Source organism: Sinocyclocheilus anshuiensis, unplaced genomic scaffold (genome assembly GCF_001515605.1).
Source record: "Sinocyclocheilus anshuiensis isolate Anshui unplaced genomic scaffold, SAMN03320099.WGS_v1.1 scaffold1049, whole genome shotgun sequence".
Taxonomy (NCBI): domain Eukaryota; kingdom Metazoa; phylum Chordata; class Actinopteri; order Cypriniformes; family Cyprinidae; genus Sinocyclocheilus; species Sinocyclocheilus anshuiensis.
Genome location: NW_015557197.1, coordinates 329,945 through 346,114, shown reverse-complemented (window position 1 = coordinate 346,114; position 16,170 = coordinate 329,945). Strand labels below are relative to the sequence as shown.

General features: G+C 41.0%; 3 protein-coding genes across 3 annotated transcripts in view; 2 read left to right on the top strand and 1 right to left on the bottom strand.

Moving 5' to 3' along the window:
* LOC107678834 (poly [ADP-ribose] polymerase 1-like) overlaps positions 1-16,170 on the top strand; it is a 42,682-nt gene that overhangs the window by 22,035 nt on the left and 4,477 nt on the right. The window contains exons 10-24 of the mRNA XM_016474249.1: positions 596-736; positions 991-1,233; positions 1,752-1,817; positions 1,930-2,062; positions 2,407-2,602; positions 2,892-3,020; positions 3,137-3,220; positions 3,313-3,435; positions 3,516-3,644; positions 3,744-3,842; positions 4,027-4,179; positions 4,648-4,775; positions 5,404-5,465; positions 12,155-12,269; positions 12,415-13,250. Coding sequence (XP_016329735.1) covers positions 596-736; positions 991-1,233; positions 1,752-1,817; positions 1,930-2,062; positions 2,407-2,602; positions 2,892-3,020; positions 3,137-3,220; positions 3,313-3,435; positions 3,516-3,644; positions 3,744-3,842; positions 4,027-4,179; positions 4,648-4,775; positions 5,404-5,465; positions 12,155-12,269; positions 12,415-12,496 — 1,883 coding nt within the window. The 3' untranslated portion in view covers positions 12,497-13,250. The remainder of the gene's footprint in view (positions 1-595; positions 737-990; positions 1,234-1,751; positions 1,818-1,929; positions 2,063-2,406; positions 2,603-2,891; positions 3,021-3,136; positions 3,221-3,312; positions 3,436-3,515; positions 3,645-3,743; positions 3,843-4,026; positions 4,180-4,647; positions 4,776-5,403; positions 5,466-12,154; positions 12,270-12,414; positions 13,251-16,170) is intronic.
* Positions 14,579-16,170, top strand: part of LOC107678835 (protein lin-9 homolog) — a 9,838-nt gene continuing 8,246 nt past the window's right edge. Inside the window, exons 1-3 of the mRNA XM_016474250.1 lie at positions 14,579-14,692; positions 15,807-15,839; positions 15,964-16,055. Coding sequence (XP_016329736.1) covers positions 14,662-14,692; positions 15,807-15,839; positions 15,964-16,055 — 156 coding nt within the window. The 5' untranslated portion in view covers positions 14,579-14,661. The remainder of the gene's footprint in view (positions 14,693-15,806; positions 15,840-15,963; positions 16,056-16,170) is intronic.
* Positions 14,909-16,170, bottom strand: part of LOC107678836 (zona pellucida sperm-binding protein 2-like) — a 23,919-nt gene continuing 22,657 nt past the window's right edge. Inside the window, exon 11 of the mRNA XM_016474251.1 lies at positions 14,909-15,055. Coding sequence (XP_016329737.1) covers positions 14,945-15,055 — 111 coding nt within the window. The 3' untranslated portion in view covers positions 14,909-14,944. The remainder of the gene's footprint in view (positions 15,056-16,170) is intronic.

The following is a 16,170-nucleotide window of genomic DNA, read 5'->3' as shown; positions in this document are numbered from 1 at the left end:
TATACAGTATATGTATAATTTTACTTACTTTTATATACATTTTCATTTTAGTTTGTTAGGAAATCTATTTTATTTTTTTTTATATTTCGATTCAGCTTTAGTAGGTTTAGTTTGATTTTAGTGATTTTATTATTTTCTCAGATAGTTGCTAAAGCAGCATTTCTCATTTTCTTTTAAGTTTCTAATATATATTTATATTGTATTTCAGCTATATTCTAATTAACAAGATTAGAAAATAGTTCAAAATTTTAGTAATTTTAGGTTTAGTACAACAGCAAAAACAATAACAGCACATTTTATTTTATTTTATTTACTTGTAAAATGTAAGTTGTAGACACTGGGGAGGCTACCATGGCTTTTTATTCATTGTAGTAAATTACTTGCACTTTAGAAACAAAACACTCAGGCAGAGACATTTTTATTTGCGTCTTGTTTACATTCAGAATTTTTTGTGTTATGTCCCAAAATTCATATTAAAATGGCTGATCTCTGATAAAAGCTGATAATATGGAAAGCAAGTTAAGCGGGTACTATTATGTTAGGCTCTTTCAATTTTTATGAGTGTAAAATTTGTTTTTCTCAATGTGTCATCTAGATAAGCCTCTGACAGGACTGAAGCTGTTTGCTGTGGGAAAGCTTAGTAAGAACAAAGATGAGCTGAAAAATGCAGTGGAAGAACTGGGAGGAAAAATCACAGGCTCTGCCAACAAAGCTGCTCTCTGCCTCAGTAGCAAGAGTGAGTGATGTTCTGTAACTCTTTTCAAAACCCTTGTGAGCTGCCTTGCTGTCAAAGTAGACAGATTGCTGACTGACTAAAATAAGTTATGCTCAGTATGATATAAAACAAGGTGTGCGTGGTAACTAGGTGTCTTGTTTGTACTTGCCGACTAATAAATTTGTCCCTTCTGGTTTGTTGCCAGCTTGTTTATTTGTTGGCATGTGTCGCTTCGAAATTCATTAATAACTTGCTCTGTTCCTTTTGTGTCTCAGAGGAGATTGAAAAAATGAGTAAGAAGATGGAGGAGGTGAGGGACGCAGGTGTGCGTGTGGTGGCAGAGGGCTTCCTCACTGACATCAAGGAGTCTGGCAAGGCCCTCCAGGAGCTCATCTCCCTGCATGCCATCTCACCCTGGGGTGCTGAAGTTAAAGTCGAGTCCCAGGCTGCAGCCCCGGCCTCCAAATCCACTGGCGCTCATTCCTCAAAGAGTACCGGCAGAGTCAAAGAGGAAGAAGGTTAGAAAGATGCATTTTAATTTTCCAGCAAAACTTCTTATAAAGAAAGATTTAAAAATGTGACTCCTGTATGCACATGCACCAGATGAAAATTTGAGATATTTAGGTTTTACCGGCAGTGAAACAAAATCTGGAAGTGATTTTGAGCAGGATTTGTTTGGGTGAAACATGTTAGGCTGTGATATGATTAAAATTATAATGGCATATTAATATATGTATTATTTAAAAAAAAAATGACGTATATAATAAAATCTAATTATACACATTTTATTTGTTTATATATAAATATTTAATCAACATAAAATATATATTGTGTGTGTGTGTATACATATAATCCACTGTTTTAAAGAAATAAGATGTTTTTTATTCGAAGTTGTTGTAGTTTTGCTCTAGGATTGTTAGAAGCATTTTCAGATCCCATTTCTATACATTCTCAAATGCACTGACATGATTTTTCATTTGTACATTTTAAAAGACAGTGTTATACACTCTTGCTGAATAATAATGCTGTTTTCCAGGTGGAAGCAAATCAAAGAAAATGAAACTGACAGTAAAAGGAGGGGCAGCAGTTGATCCAGAATCAGGTGAGACTGAGTCTTTTTTCCATAACACTTTCAGATAAGAGTTAATCTTATATCTGGATATGTTTGATATATATTGTTTGTGCAATGCCTTAATCATGATTTGATTGCTCAGGTCTGGAAAACTGTGCTCATGTACTGGATCAGAATGGGAAAATTTACAGTGCCACACTGGGTCTCGTGGACATCGTCAGAGGGACGAACTCATACTACAAACTACAGCTGTTGGAGGATGATGTTAAGAAACAGTGAGCCTAACCCATTTTTGTGATTCATTTGGATTCCTGTTACAAAAATATAATTTTACTTGTCCATCATTAGACAGCTTATTTAATTGCACAACATAAGTAATCCATAGTAATTTCATACTGTATATACAGGTTTCTTAGGTGTAATGGTAAGTAGGCTACTTTACAAGCAGCATTTTAACCAGTACCTGCTTCAAAATGTTTCTCATGAGGTATTTCTCTTATGGAAGTGTGAATATAGGGTACTGCAAACTTGTTAAGTACAATTGTTATATGAGTAATACCTTATAATTATTTGACCAGACAGGTCACTTGTCTTGAGCATGCTTGTGTTGCTTTTTCAGATACTGGGTGTTTAGGTCATGGGGTCGAGTCGGCACCACCATTGGGGGAAACAAACTGGACAAGTTTTATGATAAGAACTCTGCTATGGACAATTTCTGCAGTGTGTATGAGGAAAAGACTGGGAATGCCTGGGCCTCCAGCAACTTCACAAAATACCCCAATAAGTTTTATCCTCTAGAGATTGACTACGGACAGGTAAGAACTGGACCAACATCTAGCCAAAGCACTATTAGATATATAAGAGTGTGATTTTAAAAAGCATTGCTAGAATTGTGCATACATCCGTTAACATGAATTAGAGGCTGTCAGAAAGGCCCTTACTGTCAAAGACAATAAATAATCTCACTTTGGAAGTGTGCCGAGGCTCACGTATGATAGGCCCTTGATAGAGAGCCTACAATGTAAACATAGTGTTATAGTATTAAACAAGTTGTTTCTAATCTAAATAAAACTGTTATGGAGCTTTCTGCATATATTTACCCAGGACGAGGAGGCTGTGAAGAAGTTAACTGCAAGCGCAGGCACCAAGTCCAAGCTGGACAAACCCATCCAAGACCTTATACGATTGATATTTGATGTGGAGAACATGAAGAAAGCCATGGTTGAGTTTGAGGTGTGTTCACTTCCTCCCTTTTTTTTTTTTTAAAGAAAATAGTAAAATAGCACTAAAACTGTTAATATTTGTTGTGGTCGTATATGTGATGATAACTTGTGTAATTTCTCCTACAGATCGACTTGCAGAAGATGCCTTTAGGAAAACTGAGTAAGAGACAGATCCAGAGTGCCTATTCCCTCCTGAGTGAGGTCCAACAGGTTGGTTCTGAAAGCTGGATCTCAACCGCAGGTTCTTCCCATTTCGGTCTCCTTTATCCTAACTTCATGTTTGCTTTCATTAATTTCTGTAGGCTGTAGCAGATAGCGCTGCAGAAGCACTGATCTTAGATCTGTCCAATCGCTTCTACACACTGATACCTCATGACTTCGGCATGAAGAAACCACCACTGTTGAATAACATGGATTACATACAGGTACGACTTGGGCAACCATCTAAAGATTGTCCGGCAACAGTGTGGTGGTTGTACTAAATTCTGTTGCATATCCATTATAGCAAAAGGTGCAGATGCTGGACAACCTGTTGGACATTGAGGTGGCCTACAGTCTGCTACGGGGAGGAGTGGAGGACAATAAGAAAGATCCCATTGACATTAACTATGAGAAACTCAAAACCAAAATTGAGGTAAAATGTGTTGCACTGGAAAAGCTATTCTTCACTGTTATCATGATGTGGTCATGTTGTAGTGATTGGTACTGATTGGTACTGATTTTGTGTTTCTAGGTGGTCGACAAGTCATCAAGTGAGGCTCAGCTTATCCAACAATATGTGAAGAACACACATGCTGCTACTCACAACACCTATACACTGGATGTCGAGGAGGTGAGGTTTACTCTATAAAGCCTATAAGTATGTGAGTATGTGTAACTGTAAAGTATGTGAACTTTTGTTTTTGTTTTTGTTTTTTTTATAACATTTTCAGTCTTTACAGAGTTCACTAGTGCATTAAATACAGCTGTAAAATAACAAGCTTTTATCTCTGACTACTGCGTTTTTGTATTGTTAGATCTTTAAGATCGACAGGGAGGGTGAGTACCAGTGTTTCCATCCTTTCAAAGAATTACACAACCGGCAGCTGTTGTGGCACGGCTCCCGCACCACCAACTATGCAGGTATCCTGTCTCAGGGTTTGCGTATCGCTCCTCCTGAAGCTCCAGTGGTAAGTTTCTGCATCCTCCATTTCCATTGGCTGCTTCTCTCTGAAAAAAAATGAGTATGCAAAAAAAAAAAACTGTATTAGAATAGTTTCTTTCTTAAAGGGGTCATGAAATGGAGAATCAGAATGTTCTTGATATTTGCACATATAAGAAGTTTCAGAATTCAAAACTCAAACGCTCCAATTTAAAATATGAATATCTTTAAACTCCCCAGCCTAAAATATGAATTATTCTTTCTACCCTTCTGAAATGGCTGTTTATTTTTAATGGCATGCCTGAGCGACTGAAAAATGAACATAAAAATGTTTTGTGAATTATTCTAAACATGCTGCTGGTTTTGCAAAACATGTTTTATTTAAAGATGCAGCAGTGCCGAACATTTAGAATGTTAAAATATTTAGAATGTTGCAATACTAGTGTACTCTAATCATATGTATTCTGTTTATGTGATTTTTTTTTTTTTAATACAGACAGGTTACATGTTTGGCAAAGGTGTTTACTTTGCTGACATGGTGTCGAAGAGTGCAAACTATTGCCACACATCCCAGGCTGATCCTGTTGGCCTCATTCTGTTAGGAGAGGTTGCCCTTGGAAACATGTAAGAGATGCTCTTTTTGTCCTAGTTGTACGATGACTACATTTTAACAAGTTAATATGCTAGAGTACAAACGTTTGGGGTCAGTAAGATTTTTCTTTTTAAAGATGTCTCTTATGCTCACCAATGCTGCATTTATGTAATCAAAATACACTAAAAACGGTAATATTGTAAAAATAACCGTTTTCTATTTTAACATTGTAAAATGTAAGTTATTCCTGTGACGTCTAAGCTGAATTTTCTGTATTTCCAGAATTTCCTTCAGAAATCATTTTAATATGCTAATTTGGTGCTCAAGAAACATTTATTATTATTATCAATGTTGAAAACAGTTCTGCTGCGTAATATTTTGGTGGAAACCAAAAAGAACATTTATATTAAAAGCTACACGATACGAAATAAGTCTAATATGTTTACATTATAAATGTTGTTACTGTTACTTTGATCTATTTAATGCATTCTTGCTCAATAAAATATGATTTCTTTAAAAAAAAAATTACTGACCCCAAACCTTTGAACAGTAGTGTACGTCAACGATTGGAAATTAGGAAGGCAAAGTATGTTGTGCCCTTCTATGATTCATTGTTGTCTGCTCTAAAGATCTGACTGTGATTTTCTTTCTACTCTAAAGGCATGAATTGAAGAAGGCCTCACACATTACAAAGTTACCTAAGGGTAAACACAGTGTAAAAGGTAAGATGGCTCTACATTCAAGTCAAGTCATCTTTATTTATATAGCGTGTTATACAATACAGATTATCAAAGGAGCTTTACAGTCAAACAGGAAAAACGTGTGCTGATAATGCAAGAGAACAATAGAAAACAATCAGTTTTTCAGTTCATTGCTGATTCAGTGATGTCATCATCCAGCTCAATTCAGTTCTCTTCAAATAGCTAGAAAGAGGTTTTTTTTTTGTTTTTTTTTTTTTTGTTTTTTTTAAGTTAAGCTGCTGTTTAAAATGTCCTAAACTCAAGAAGTCCAGAAGTATGTTCTTTTTCTAACTTCGCTCTGTGTTTCACTATGGGAATCGCTTTGGGCGTGACCAACTGCGGAAGCTCCAATCACACAACGTCTGTCTTTGACTGACAAGTCGACCTGTGACCATGCTCCGCCCCACCTATATCAGTCAGGTCGACCCCTGCCAAAGTCATTCGTGCTTTCTTCCCGTGGGAGACTGCAGCAAGCTCTCTCAGCACATCCTGACTTTGCTGATTTTCGCTTAACTGTTCAACAGGCGGGCCGTCATTGGAATCTGTCACCGAATGCGAGGTCAGTGGACTGGATTGTGTTAAGTGACATCATTAACAATTAGAATAGTGTCCGCATCAAGGCGAGCTATTCTATTGGCCTATTGCGTATTAAATTACTGCAGTAGGCGACATCAAGTCAACTAGGCTTTACGCAATGTGTTAAGGCGAGCTTTCAGAAGGTTTAATTACCTTGGACCAACAGGCTAACGTGTTGTGACGAGTCTGAGGTTTACATCACTTCTCAGCCATGTCGACGGCCATTACCCCCGCCAAAGGGAATGAGTCGAAGATCAGGGAGGTTGCATCCCGCCCGTGTCCATCCTCATGTGGAGCTACCATCTCGGGCAGGGACCCTCACCCCATGTGCATCGTGTGTATGGGCCCAAAGCACTCTCAAACGTCACTGGCGGATCCACAGACATGCGCTCACTGTGCGTCATTGCTGGTGAAAATCCTGGAAAGGAGGCGGTGGCTAACAAGCAGGACCCATGTCTGTCTGGAGCGGCCACACAACCTGCGGCATCTGACCATCTCACACGAGCTAGTACGAGCTGGGCGGATATGATGGAAGTCGAATCCCCGGATATGCCTCCGCTGTTTGAGGGCCTGCTCACGCAGGAGGAGGGTGATTCGGGGGACGCAGAGAGCGATGCTAACTCTGATATCCTCGATTTAGACATGGACGACAAAGAAGAGGAAAACGACTCCCTCTTCCCCATCCAACAGTCTAGGCCTCCGAGCACCAACGAATTGGCCTGGCAAGTTGACAGTAACTTGCACGAGGTGTGCAAGCGAGCTGTGGCAAAATTGGGCCTAGCTTGGCCCACGGCCAAAGATGCCGAAGGAGCTGAAAGGGACCTTTATGAGGGAAAAAGGTTGCCTCTTGCTCAGCCTGCAGCTCAACTCCTGCCTGCGGTGCCTGCTTGCATTAAGGAAATGTCCCATTACTGGTCTAGCCCCTTTAAGAGCAAGCTCCCTACCAAGGGGTATTCCATGTTGGAGATTCAGGGGATGGGGAGCTGGGGTTGGCCGGACCCCCAGCGGTAGAGTCTTAAGTGGCCTATCACCTCCATCCGAATCGGCGCTCTATTTCTGCCTCCTCTCAGATTTCGCTGCCGAGAAAGATGGAACGGCTGACCGCGTCGATTTTTCAGAGGATGTATAAATACGCAGGGCAGTCCGTGTGCTCGCTGAATGTGGTGACTTTACTGTCAGCGTATCAAGCGGAGATTTTGGAGGAGATGGGGCGGCAGTTGGACTCAGGAGTGCCGAACCCAGCACTCTGGGATGAAATTTGCACCGTGAATGATCTGATTCTGCGCTCTTCCCACGGTGCGGTTCAGGGCTGTGGCCGCGTGATGGGCTTGGCTGTGTCCGGTTGAGAGAGCGTTATGGCTAAACCTGTCAGGCTTGGGCGACGCACAGAAATCAGAGGTAATGGATGCTGCTTACGACCCTACTAAGGGTTTGTTTGGCCCAGCCCTCGAGAAAATGAGGGAACCCAGCACCCTCAGGAAACAGGAGGATGAAGCATTTAGCCTCTGTTTGCCGCATAAGCAAGCGCTGCGACCACCCTCTCAACCGCCACGACAGGGCTTCGTAGCAGCCGCTGCAGCGAGAGGGAGACCAATGGGTGCTAGGGCTCAAAGATCTGGTCACGGCGGGCAGCAAGCTGGCCAGCGCTCATGACCGGATGGCTCTGGACCTTGGGGTAAGCATTCTTTCGCGGCCGTGGCAGCAATACGCAGGTATTCCCCGGCCCTTCTCTCTCAGCCCGCAAAGAGAAGAAGGTGGAAATACAGCCCTCTTGTTCGGAGTTCAGAAAGAGCCTGTTCAGTGAGCTTTCCTCAAAGTCAGAGAGACGAGGGAGCTCAGAGTCATGTTCAACAGTGTCACCAAGCACTCACTCTGTGTTTTCAAACACTTTTCAGTTTGGGGAAATAGAAAATAAAAAATGCATCATTGCATCCAAGCCACGGGCTGAGAGCGATATGCTCCCCGAGTTCAAGGAACACATTAATAAATTTTGCACTAACGCAGCCAGGCAAGAAGCCGAAGGCGATATGTTCCAGAGACACAATGAACGCACGAAAATCCAAAGATATGAGAAGCGCTCCCACAGTCTTAACGCCGGAGGGAGCGCTCGCTCCTTCAGAGGGAGCCAGTGCAGCGGCAGTGATGACGTCATCACTGTGCGACGTCGGCTGGGCGGAAGTGTACGGAGGACTTCTTTCTGCCCGGAGAACTTTTTGGCGCACATGCGCGGTTCATCCGTGGGTTTTGTCAATGATTTCACAAGGTTACAGACTTCAGTTTGCCATGAAACCACCTCAATTCAACGGGGTGATTGTCTCAGTGGCCGAGGGAGAATCTACTCGTGTCCTGACAGCCGAAACTGAAACTCTTTTAAACAAACGGGCAATCAGAATGGTGCCTGAGGAGGAAAGCCTTCAGGGCTTTTATTCCATTATTTTGTAATTCCAAAGAAAGGGGGCACAGCCCTTCGTCCAATCCTGGACCTTTGTGTGTTAAACGAGCACCTACGAAAATATTCGTTCAGAATGTTAACACACAAAGCGCTTTGTCTGTCGATTCGTCCGAACGATTGGTTTGTGACAATCGATCTGTCAGACGCTTATTTTCAGATAGACATTTACCCCTCTCACAGGAAATTCCTCAGATTTGCATACCGAGGCACAGCATACGAGTTTCAAACCAATGGTTTTTACCAAGTGTGTGGAAGCGGCCCTGTTCCTGTTAAGGTACAAGGGAATAAGAATATTGTCGTACATAGACGATTATCTGATATACTCATCATCAAGAAAGCAAGCAGTGAAAGACACAGAGATGGTGTTAAATCATCTTAGCAGCTTGGGGTTCAGGATCAAAATGATAAATGCCATTTGGAGCCCTCTCAACAAACAGAATATCTGGGGCTCAGCAAAGACTCCCTCTCTTATCGAGTCACACTGACAGAGGGGAGAATTGCATCTTTTGCACAATGTATCGCCCGCTTTCAGATGGGGAAAGTGGTTCCATTCAGACTGTGCTTGCGAATGCTGGGTCTAATGGCTTCTGTGATTTCTGTAGTACATTTGGGACTGCTCAAAAGGAGGGATTTTCAGCGCTGGATTGCGCAGTTACGTCTCTGTGCTCTCGGTGGCATCTCAGCCGGCCGGTGAGAATTACTCATGCGTGCGACAGAGCGCTCAGGAATTGGAAAAGTCCCACCATTCTCAGAACGGGCATTCCCTTGGGGACAGTGTCATCGAGACACACTATGACGATGGACGCGTCCTTAAAGGACTGGGGAGCGACTCTAATGGGCAGAGCTCTGAATGGCGTGTGGCCTCCACAGCTGATGCACAAAACATATAAATTATTTAGAGTTGCTAGCAGTGTGGTTGGCACTGAAACATTTTCTGAGCTTCATCAAAGGGCAGCATGTGTTCGTGACAATTCCACAGTGGTTGCTTACATTAATCGGCAGGGGGCACACGCTCACTTCAACTGCATCAGTTGGCGAAGAGGCTGATCGTGTGGAGCGACACAAGGCTTTTGTCCCTCAGGGCGACTAACGTTCCACGGATTTTAAACAGGGGAGCAGATTTATTATCCAGGGGAAACCCCCTGTATGGGGAGTGGAGACTCCATCCCCAGGTGGTGAACCAGATTTGGCAGAGGTACGGACAGGCAGCTGTAGATCTCTTCGCCTCGCAAGAAAACGCTCATTGTCCTCTGTATTTCTCTCTAGCAGACGAAAATGCACCACTGGGTGTGGATGCTCTAGCCCACTCATGGCCAGATGTCCTGCTTTACGCATTTCCTCCTCTGAGCTTAATTTCCCCCACTCTAGCCAGAGTGAGGGAACGGGGTCTGTCATTAATACTGATAGCTCCACTTTGGCCATCCAGACACTGGATGGCCGAGAGTTCAACTGCTGTCAGGCCAGCCGTGGAGGAATCCATGGAGGGATCTACTGTCTCAGGCAGGGTGGGAAATTTACCACCCTCACCCAGACAGGATAGCTCTCTGGGCTTGGCCCGTGAGAGGTGGAAATTGAATGCAGCAGGTCTGCTTTCATCAGTCATACATACTATTCAGAGTGCAAGAGCCTCCTCTACTCGCTCACTTTATAGCAATAAATGGCAAGTCTTTGAAGGATGGTGTGAGTAGACTCATATTATGCCTTTTCAATGCTCGGTGAGGGATATTTTATGCTTTCTTCAAGATCTTCTAGATAAGGGGAAGGCTTTCTCCACCATTAAGATGTATTTAACCCTCTAAGCGCCAAAGTTGCAAAATTGCGACAAGACGTCATACTTAATCAAATAGACTGTAGTTCCTAATATGGTGTAATATCTCATTTGTATTCCCTACCACTAGATGGCAGACATGTAGTACTTCGATTCTAGACCAAAATTACGTCATTCAAAGTGTTTGAGGAAAGAGCAGAGCAAGTGAGTTTTCGTGTCATTGATGCAGAAGCAGTTCAGTTCATAGCGTGCTAGAGAGAAATCGGCAAGCCAGCACCCCTTGAGAAGTCGTATTTTGAAAGGGGCACGCCATAAACGTCCGGTTTCCAGACAGATGGTTCCTTTATGGGATTTATCCATCGTCCTAGAAGCTCTTTCTCAACACCCTTTTGAGCCATTGGAGGGTATTGGGCTTAAGTTGCTCTCTCTTAAGACGGTGCTACTCATGGCTTTAGTAACAGCGTGACTTACATGCTTTGTTAGTCTGTCTTGTTTGCAGTTCGCTCCAGGGCTCACTAAGGCTTCCTTTCGCCCTAGCCCGGCTTTTGTGCCTAAGGTAGTTGTCTCAGCCTATAGGTGCCCATCTACTGAGCTGGAATCTTTTGTTTTTACCCTCCTCCGTTCTCTTCTCCGGGGGAGCAGAGGTTGAATTCATTATGTCCGGTACGGGCTCTTCATATGTATGTGAAAAGAACAGCAGGTATTAGGACTCATGACCAGCTGTTTGTGTCGTGGGCTACTCCTCACAAAGGGAAGGCGTTGTCTCGTCATCGGCTGTCTCATTGGATCATAGAGGCTATATCTTTAGCCTATATTTGCAAGGGTCTTCAACCACCTAAGGGCTTGAGAGCCCACTCCACTCGGGGGATGGCTACATCCTGGGCCTTACTCAGGGGAGTTTCGGTTCAAGATATTTGTTCAGCAGCAAGTTGGGCTACGCCGCATACTTTTGTGCGGTTCTATAGACTGGACGTGTCTGAGCCATCCTTAGCACATGCAGTGCTGGGAGCCAGTTTGTCTGTGCCCATTTAAGTGCTATGAGGATAGCAGTGGCATGGGAGCAATCCGGGAGTGGTCTATATATCCCATAGTGAAACACCGAGCGAAGTTAGAAAAAGAACGATGGGTTATTTAAAGGCAAAAGGTAATTTTCACCACTGGATGGCGCGTATTCAAAATAAACAAAGGCGTAGTTTGATGACGCCGTGACTGAGTGTGGAATCATGGGAGTTGTCGTCTTCATCCCCACAGCCGATGCAATCCGACGGGACTCGGGCAGAAATCATGTTCATGGATGAGCTAATGATTTATTAACGTAATAGAATGAAGCAGGGTGAGGCTGAAAGCCGTCGAAGCGAAATGAGGCCACTGAACGAGCGTGACACGCGGTTAGAAAGCAGCGGAACTTTTATTATGCCACAGTCGACTGCTTCCTCTCCTTCCGGTTGTGCGTATGTGGGGGAAAAAAAGCAACGCTGTTTTATCATACTTTTAAACATTCTTTGAAACATTTGGGATAATGTAAGTACACAAGTCAGCAAAGTATATAACACTGTTCTAGTGGTTTTTGGATATTTTAATAAAAAAATTTATATATACATATTGTGCCTTTAATGTAAACCTGGGTTCTTTGATAACAGAGTGAAGTGTTTCACCAGCACTTCCCTCCTTGCACGGGTACGGGAAGAAATCTCTCTATAATGACTTTGGCAGGGGTCAAATACAGACGTGATGTCATTGGAGCTTCCACAGTTTGTCATGCCCAAAGCGATTCCCATAGTGAAACACCTGACTCTGTTATCAAAGAACCTGGGTTTACGTTAAGTAACCCATTGTTTCTGATAGAAACGTTTTTAATATGTCTTCTGTTTGAAGGTTTGGGAAGAACTGCTCCAGACCCAAGAGCTGCTGTATCTCTGAATGGAGTGGATGTTCCTCTGGGCAAAGGCATCAACACAAATATTGAAGACACAAGTCTGCTCTACAACGAGTATCCTTTTTGTTTTCTGCATCATTCATTTTCCTTCTTGCTGTTGTTTATCTCTTGATGTAGGTAAATGTACATCTCAAATATATTTAGACAATTACACATTCACTATCTTTCACAGTTTCCCTTGACTCTGACTTTCCTCCAGGTACATTGTGTATGATATTGCTCAGGTTAACCTAAAATACCTGCTAAAGATTCGCTTCAACTACCAGACCTCTCTGTGGTGAGACAGCGGATGAGAGTTGTCCAGGTGGACAGGCTTTTGAAAGCCACTGAAGCCCACTGCTACAGCTTTAGCACCAAGACCAAACAGCATATGGGTTGATAAACGATTAAATCAGTTCTCTAGCGCTTCGACAGCACATTTCCTGTTGCTTTGTCTGTTAGTTTGGAGTAAGTTAAGTGGCTATATGTAAATTGTATCACTGCATTGTTGCAAATATTGCAGGCTTTGGTACATATTCACAGAAATGATTGGACTTATCTGTGGAGATCTTTCTTATAAGCTACCAACGATGATAGGTAGACAGTCTTCCATGTTTCATAGACTTTTTCTTTAATAGTTTTGCTAAACCTGGAATCAGGTTAACTGTAACACATCTAGTGTACACATTTTTGTTTGTCTTCTCAATATAAAAAAAAGGAAATGTACAGTTTTAGAAAAGAATGTTGTAAGCTAGGATATAGCCTTCCATAAGTGAATAACCTTTTACTAGAATTGCCAATGTATGGGCAAATATTTTGTATGTTAAATCTGTACCATCCCTGTTTTGCTTTTCAGTTTTCTGTCCTTTAAAAATGTACTTTGGCCAACTAAAATGGCAATGAAAAGCTAAAAGCAATGGCTGCTGCTGTACTTACGCACCTGTAATCTTTTTTTGTTTTTGATAAATGTTGCTCCACAGCGGTCTTGCGGACAAGAAGCTGTTTCGCGTCCTGACAAATGTCTTTGCATCATAAATAAAACGGTTTTTGGCTTATGTTTGAAGCTCATTTATTTCTGTCACATGATTCTGTTCAGTTTCACAAACATTTGTGACCCTGGACCACAAAACCAGTCATAAGGGTAAATTTTTTTTTTATTGAGATTTATACATCATAAATAAAAAGAATAAATAAGCTTTCCATTGCTGTATGGTTTGTTAGGATAGGACAATATTTGGCCGAGATACAGCTATTTGAAAAACGAATCTGAGGGTGCAAAAAAATCTAAATATTGAGAAATTTGCCTTTAAAGTTGTCCAAATTAAGTTCTTAGCAATGCATATTACTAATCAAAAATTAAGTTTGAATATATTTACAGTAGGAAATTTACAAAATATCTTCATGGAACATGATCTTTACTTAATATCCTAATGATTTTTGGCATAAAAGAAAAATCAATAATTTTGACCCATACAATGTATTTTTGGCTATTGCTACAAATATACCCCAGCGACTTAAGACTGGTTTTGTGGTCCAGGGTCACATTTGTGTATGAGAGAATCCAGAAGAAATTAGAAAAAAGAAGAATAAAATAGTGTTCACTACTATTGATATTTGAAATAAAATGTACCAGACTAATCTATTTCTGTACATTTGTAATTAAAATTGCTCAGTACTACAGCATCTGTTCTGACCAAATCTTTATGAAAAATGTATTATGGGTTTACCACATTAAAAAATAAGTAAAACATAGAAGCTATGGCATGTTGGTGGATATTTGCATTAAATCTATTAAAGTAACTAATCTACTGTTGGAAGTCCCCCAGTCAAACTATATTTACACCTGCAGGAACTAGAATACATTTTTATAAGTGTAGTTCTAGACTACCAAAAAAGCACCTTGGTACTATGTTACTGTGTATGTGTCTCTCTGACACTAACCGCCATGCATTCATAGTTTTATCTGTGGTTACTATGATTTTGCAACAAACTCATAGTTCTCAGTGCTTCTCAACATTTTTGACTTGAAACAATTTCATAATAATGCGTTTTTGCAATGAAATAGGATAAATAAATACTCGGTTTACAATTTAATTTTACGTTTATTATTCAGATTATTTTTATATAAGTTAATTTAGTAATTTAAGTCATCCTGAGGCCACATAATGGGCCCCAGTCCCCTGGTTGAGAACCAGTGATTTTTCCTAATGTGTAGTCATGAGGAAAACTTTCAAACTTGTTTTAAAATGATAATATAAAAATAAGAAAGTGGCTAAAAAAAAATTTAAAAAAACACACCTGACCAGTCCTAATGTATTTTAAGATTATTGTATTTGCATACAATGTACATGAAATCTAAAATATGTTGGTAGTTTGAGCGCAAACTGTGGAGTGTTTGAACTGCCCTCTCCGTCCCACAATGCTTCGCGGCACTCGGCCTTTGAAAAACCGGCGCGGCTAATTCAAGATGGCGGAGCTCGAGCAGCTGTTAGACGAGAGTGAGTAATAAAACTAACTCCTCACTAGAGCTTCGTAACTCTCTTGCCGAGCATGTGTACACTTTTAAGGCACTTTATAACGCATGTTATTTGACATACATTTCAAGTGTTTTTCATTGTTGTGAGTGGTGTTAAAATAGACGCAAAGTTATTAGCGCTGGAGCTAACGAGCTAACAGTTAGCTTTCAGAAGCTACTACTATAAATAAATATACCTGAGGAGGTTTTCGCCTAACAATCCCTTTATAATGCTTTATTTATGACCAAGACGAATCTTGCGGTTGATAGTAGTAGTGTGGTGGTTATAATACGGACAGAGTTTAACTTCACAGACATTTATAGGGTCGTAACTCGATGACAGCTGCTGGGTTTTGTTGTTCTTATCAGTGTCAGTCTGTTTGTCCAGTAAAACACTCTCCGTATAATAAATAAACACTTTCCATATGTTAACAGCACTCTTCATCTGTTAAAAATACTCTCTCTATATGATGCAATACTGGTTTCTAGATTTTATCTGGTTCATCACAATAAATCTCAGTGGATTTTTTTCCCCACTGTCATGTATATGCTTTGTTTTTATTGCATTAGGATTGCGGAGGATGTAATTCCTCCGCTATGCTGTTCGGTTGTTTGCTGTTTACTGTTACTTTATAGTTATTACTGTTAATATCTGCAACAATGGCCCAAATGCATGGTTTGCATATTGAACTAGAGCAGTGATAAAAAGACACATTGTAATATAGTCAGTACTATAAGCAGCTTATGCATACAAAGAGATTATTTGTGGTTTCTGAGTGGATCAGTTTAAGTCAAAAAAATTACATTAAAAAAATACATATATAATTTAAAGTTGTAATAGTAACTGCCCAAAGCATAATTGACATGTAGCACTTTTATTATGGAATTAGGCTTGTTATATTTTAGCACCTTTAGTATCTTTGTGGAGTAAGATAAATATGAACTTAATTATTACCTATGCCTTTGCCCAGGGTTTGTTGCATAAATTTAAGATTTGCTTTTTTAGATGTTTAATCGTATCTTTCTTTTGAAAATGTTATGTTTAGATATATATATCAAAGTCGTCCATTGTTCATCCATTGTTCTTTTGTCTTCAGGCTCTTCAGCTAAAGCCCTTGTAAGTTTAAGAGGTAGGTCAGTCTGCTGTTTGTGACACCCACAACTATTGTGCTGTACATTGTCACAAAATACTGAGTCTTTACATCACAGCCACAGTTTAGTAATTGTTGGCACTGCTGTTTTGCTTTTCTACAGAAGGAAGTTTGTCTAATACTCTAAATGAGAAGAACAATTTACCAAAATCTCAGACCACCAGGGGACGGAGCAGTTACGTTTCTGTGGAAACTGTAAGTTGTCATTAATGCTTCATACTAGGGTTGGGCCTATAGACGATGCCATCGTCCATCGCCGATGGCTGACAGACATCCCCCCCCCCCACATACCCCCCGCATTCCGCCGCAT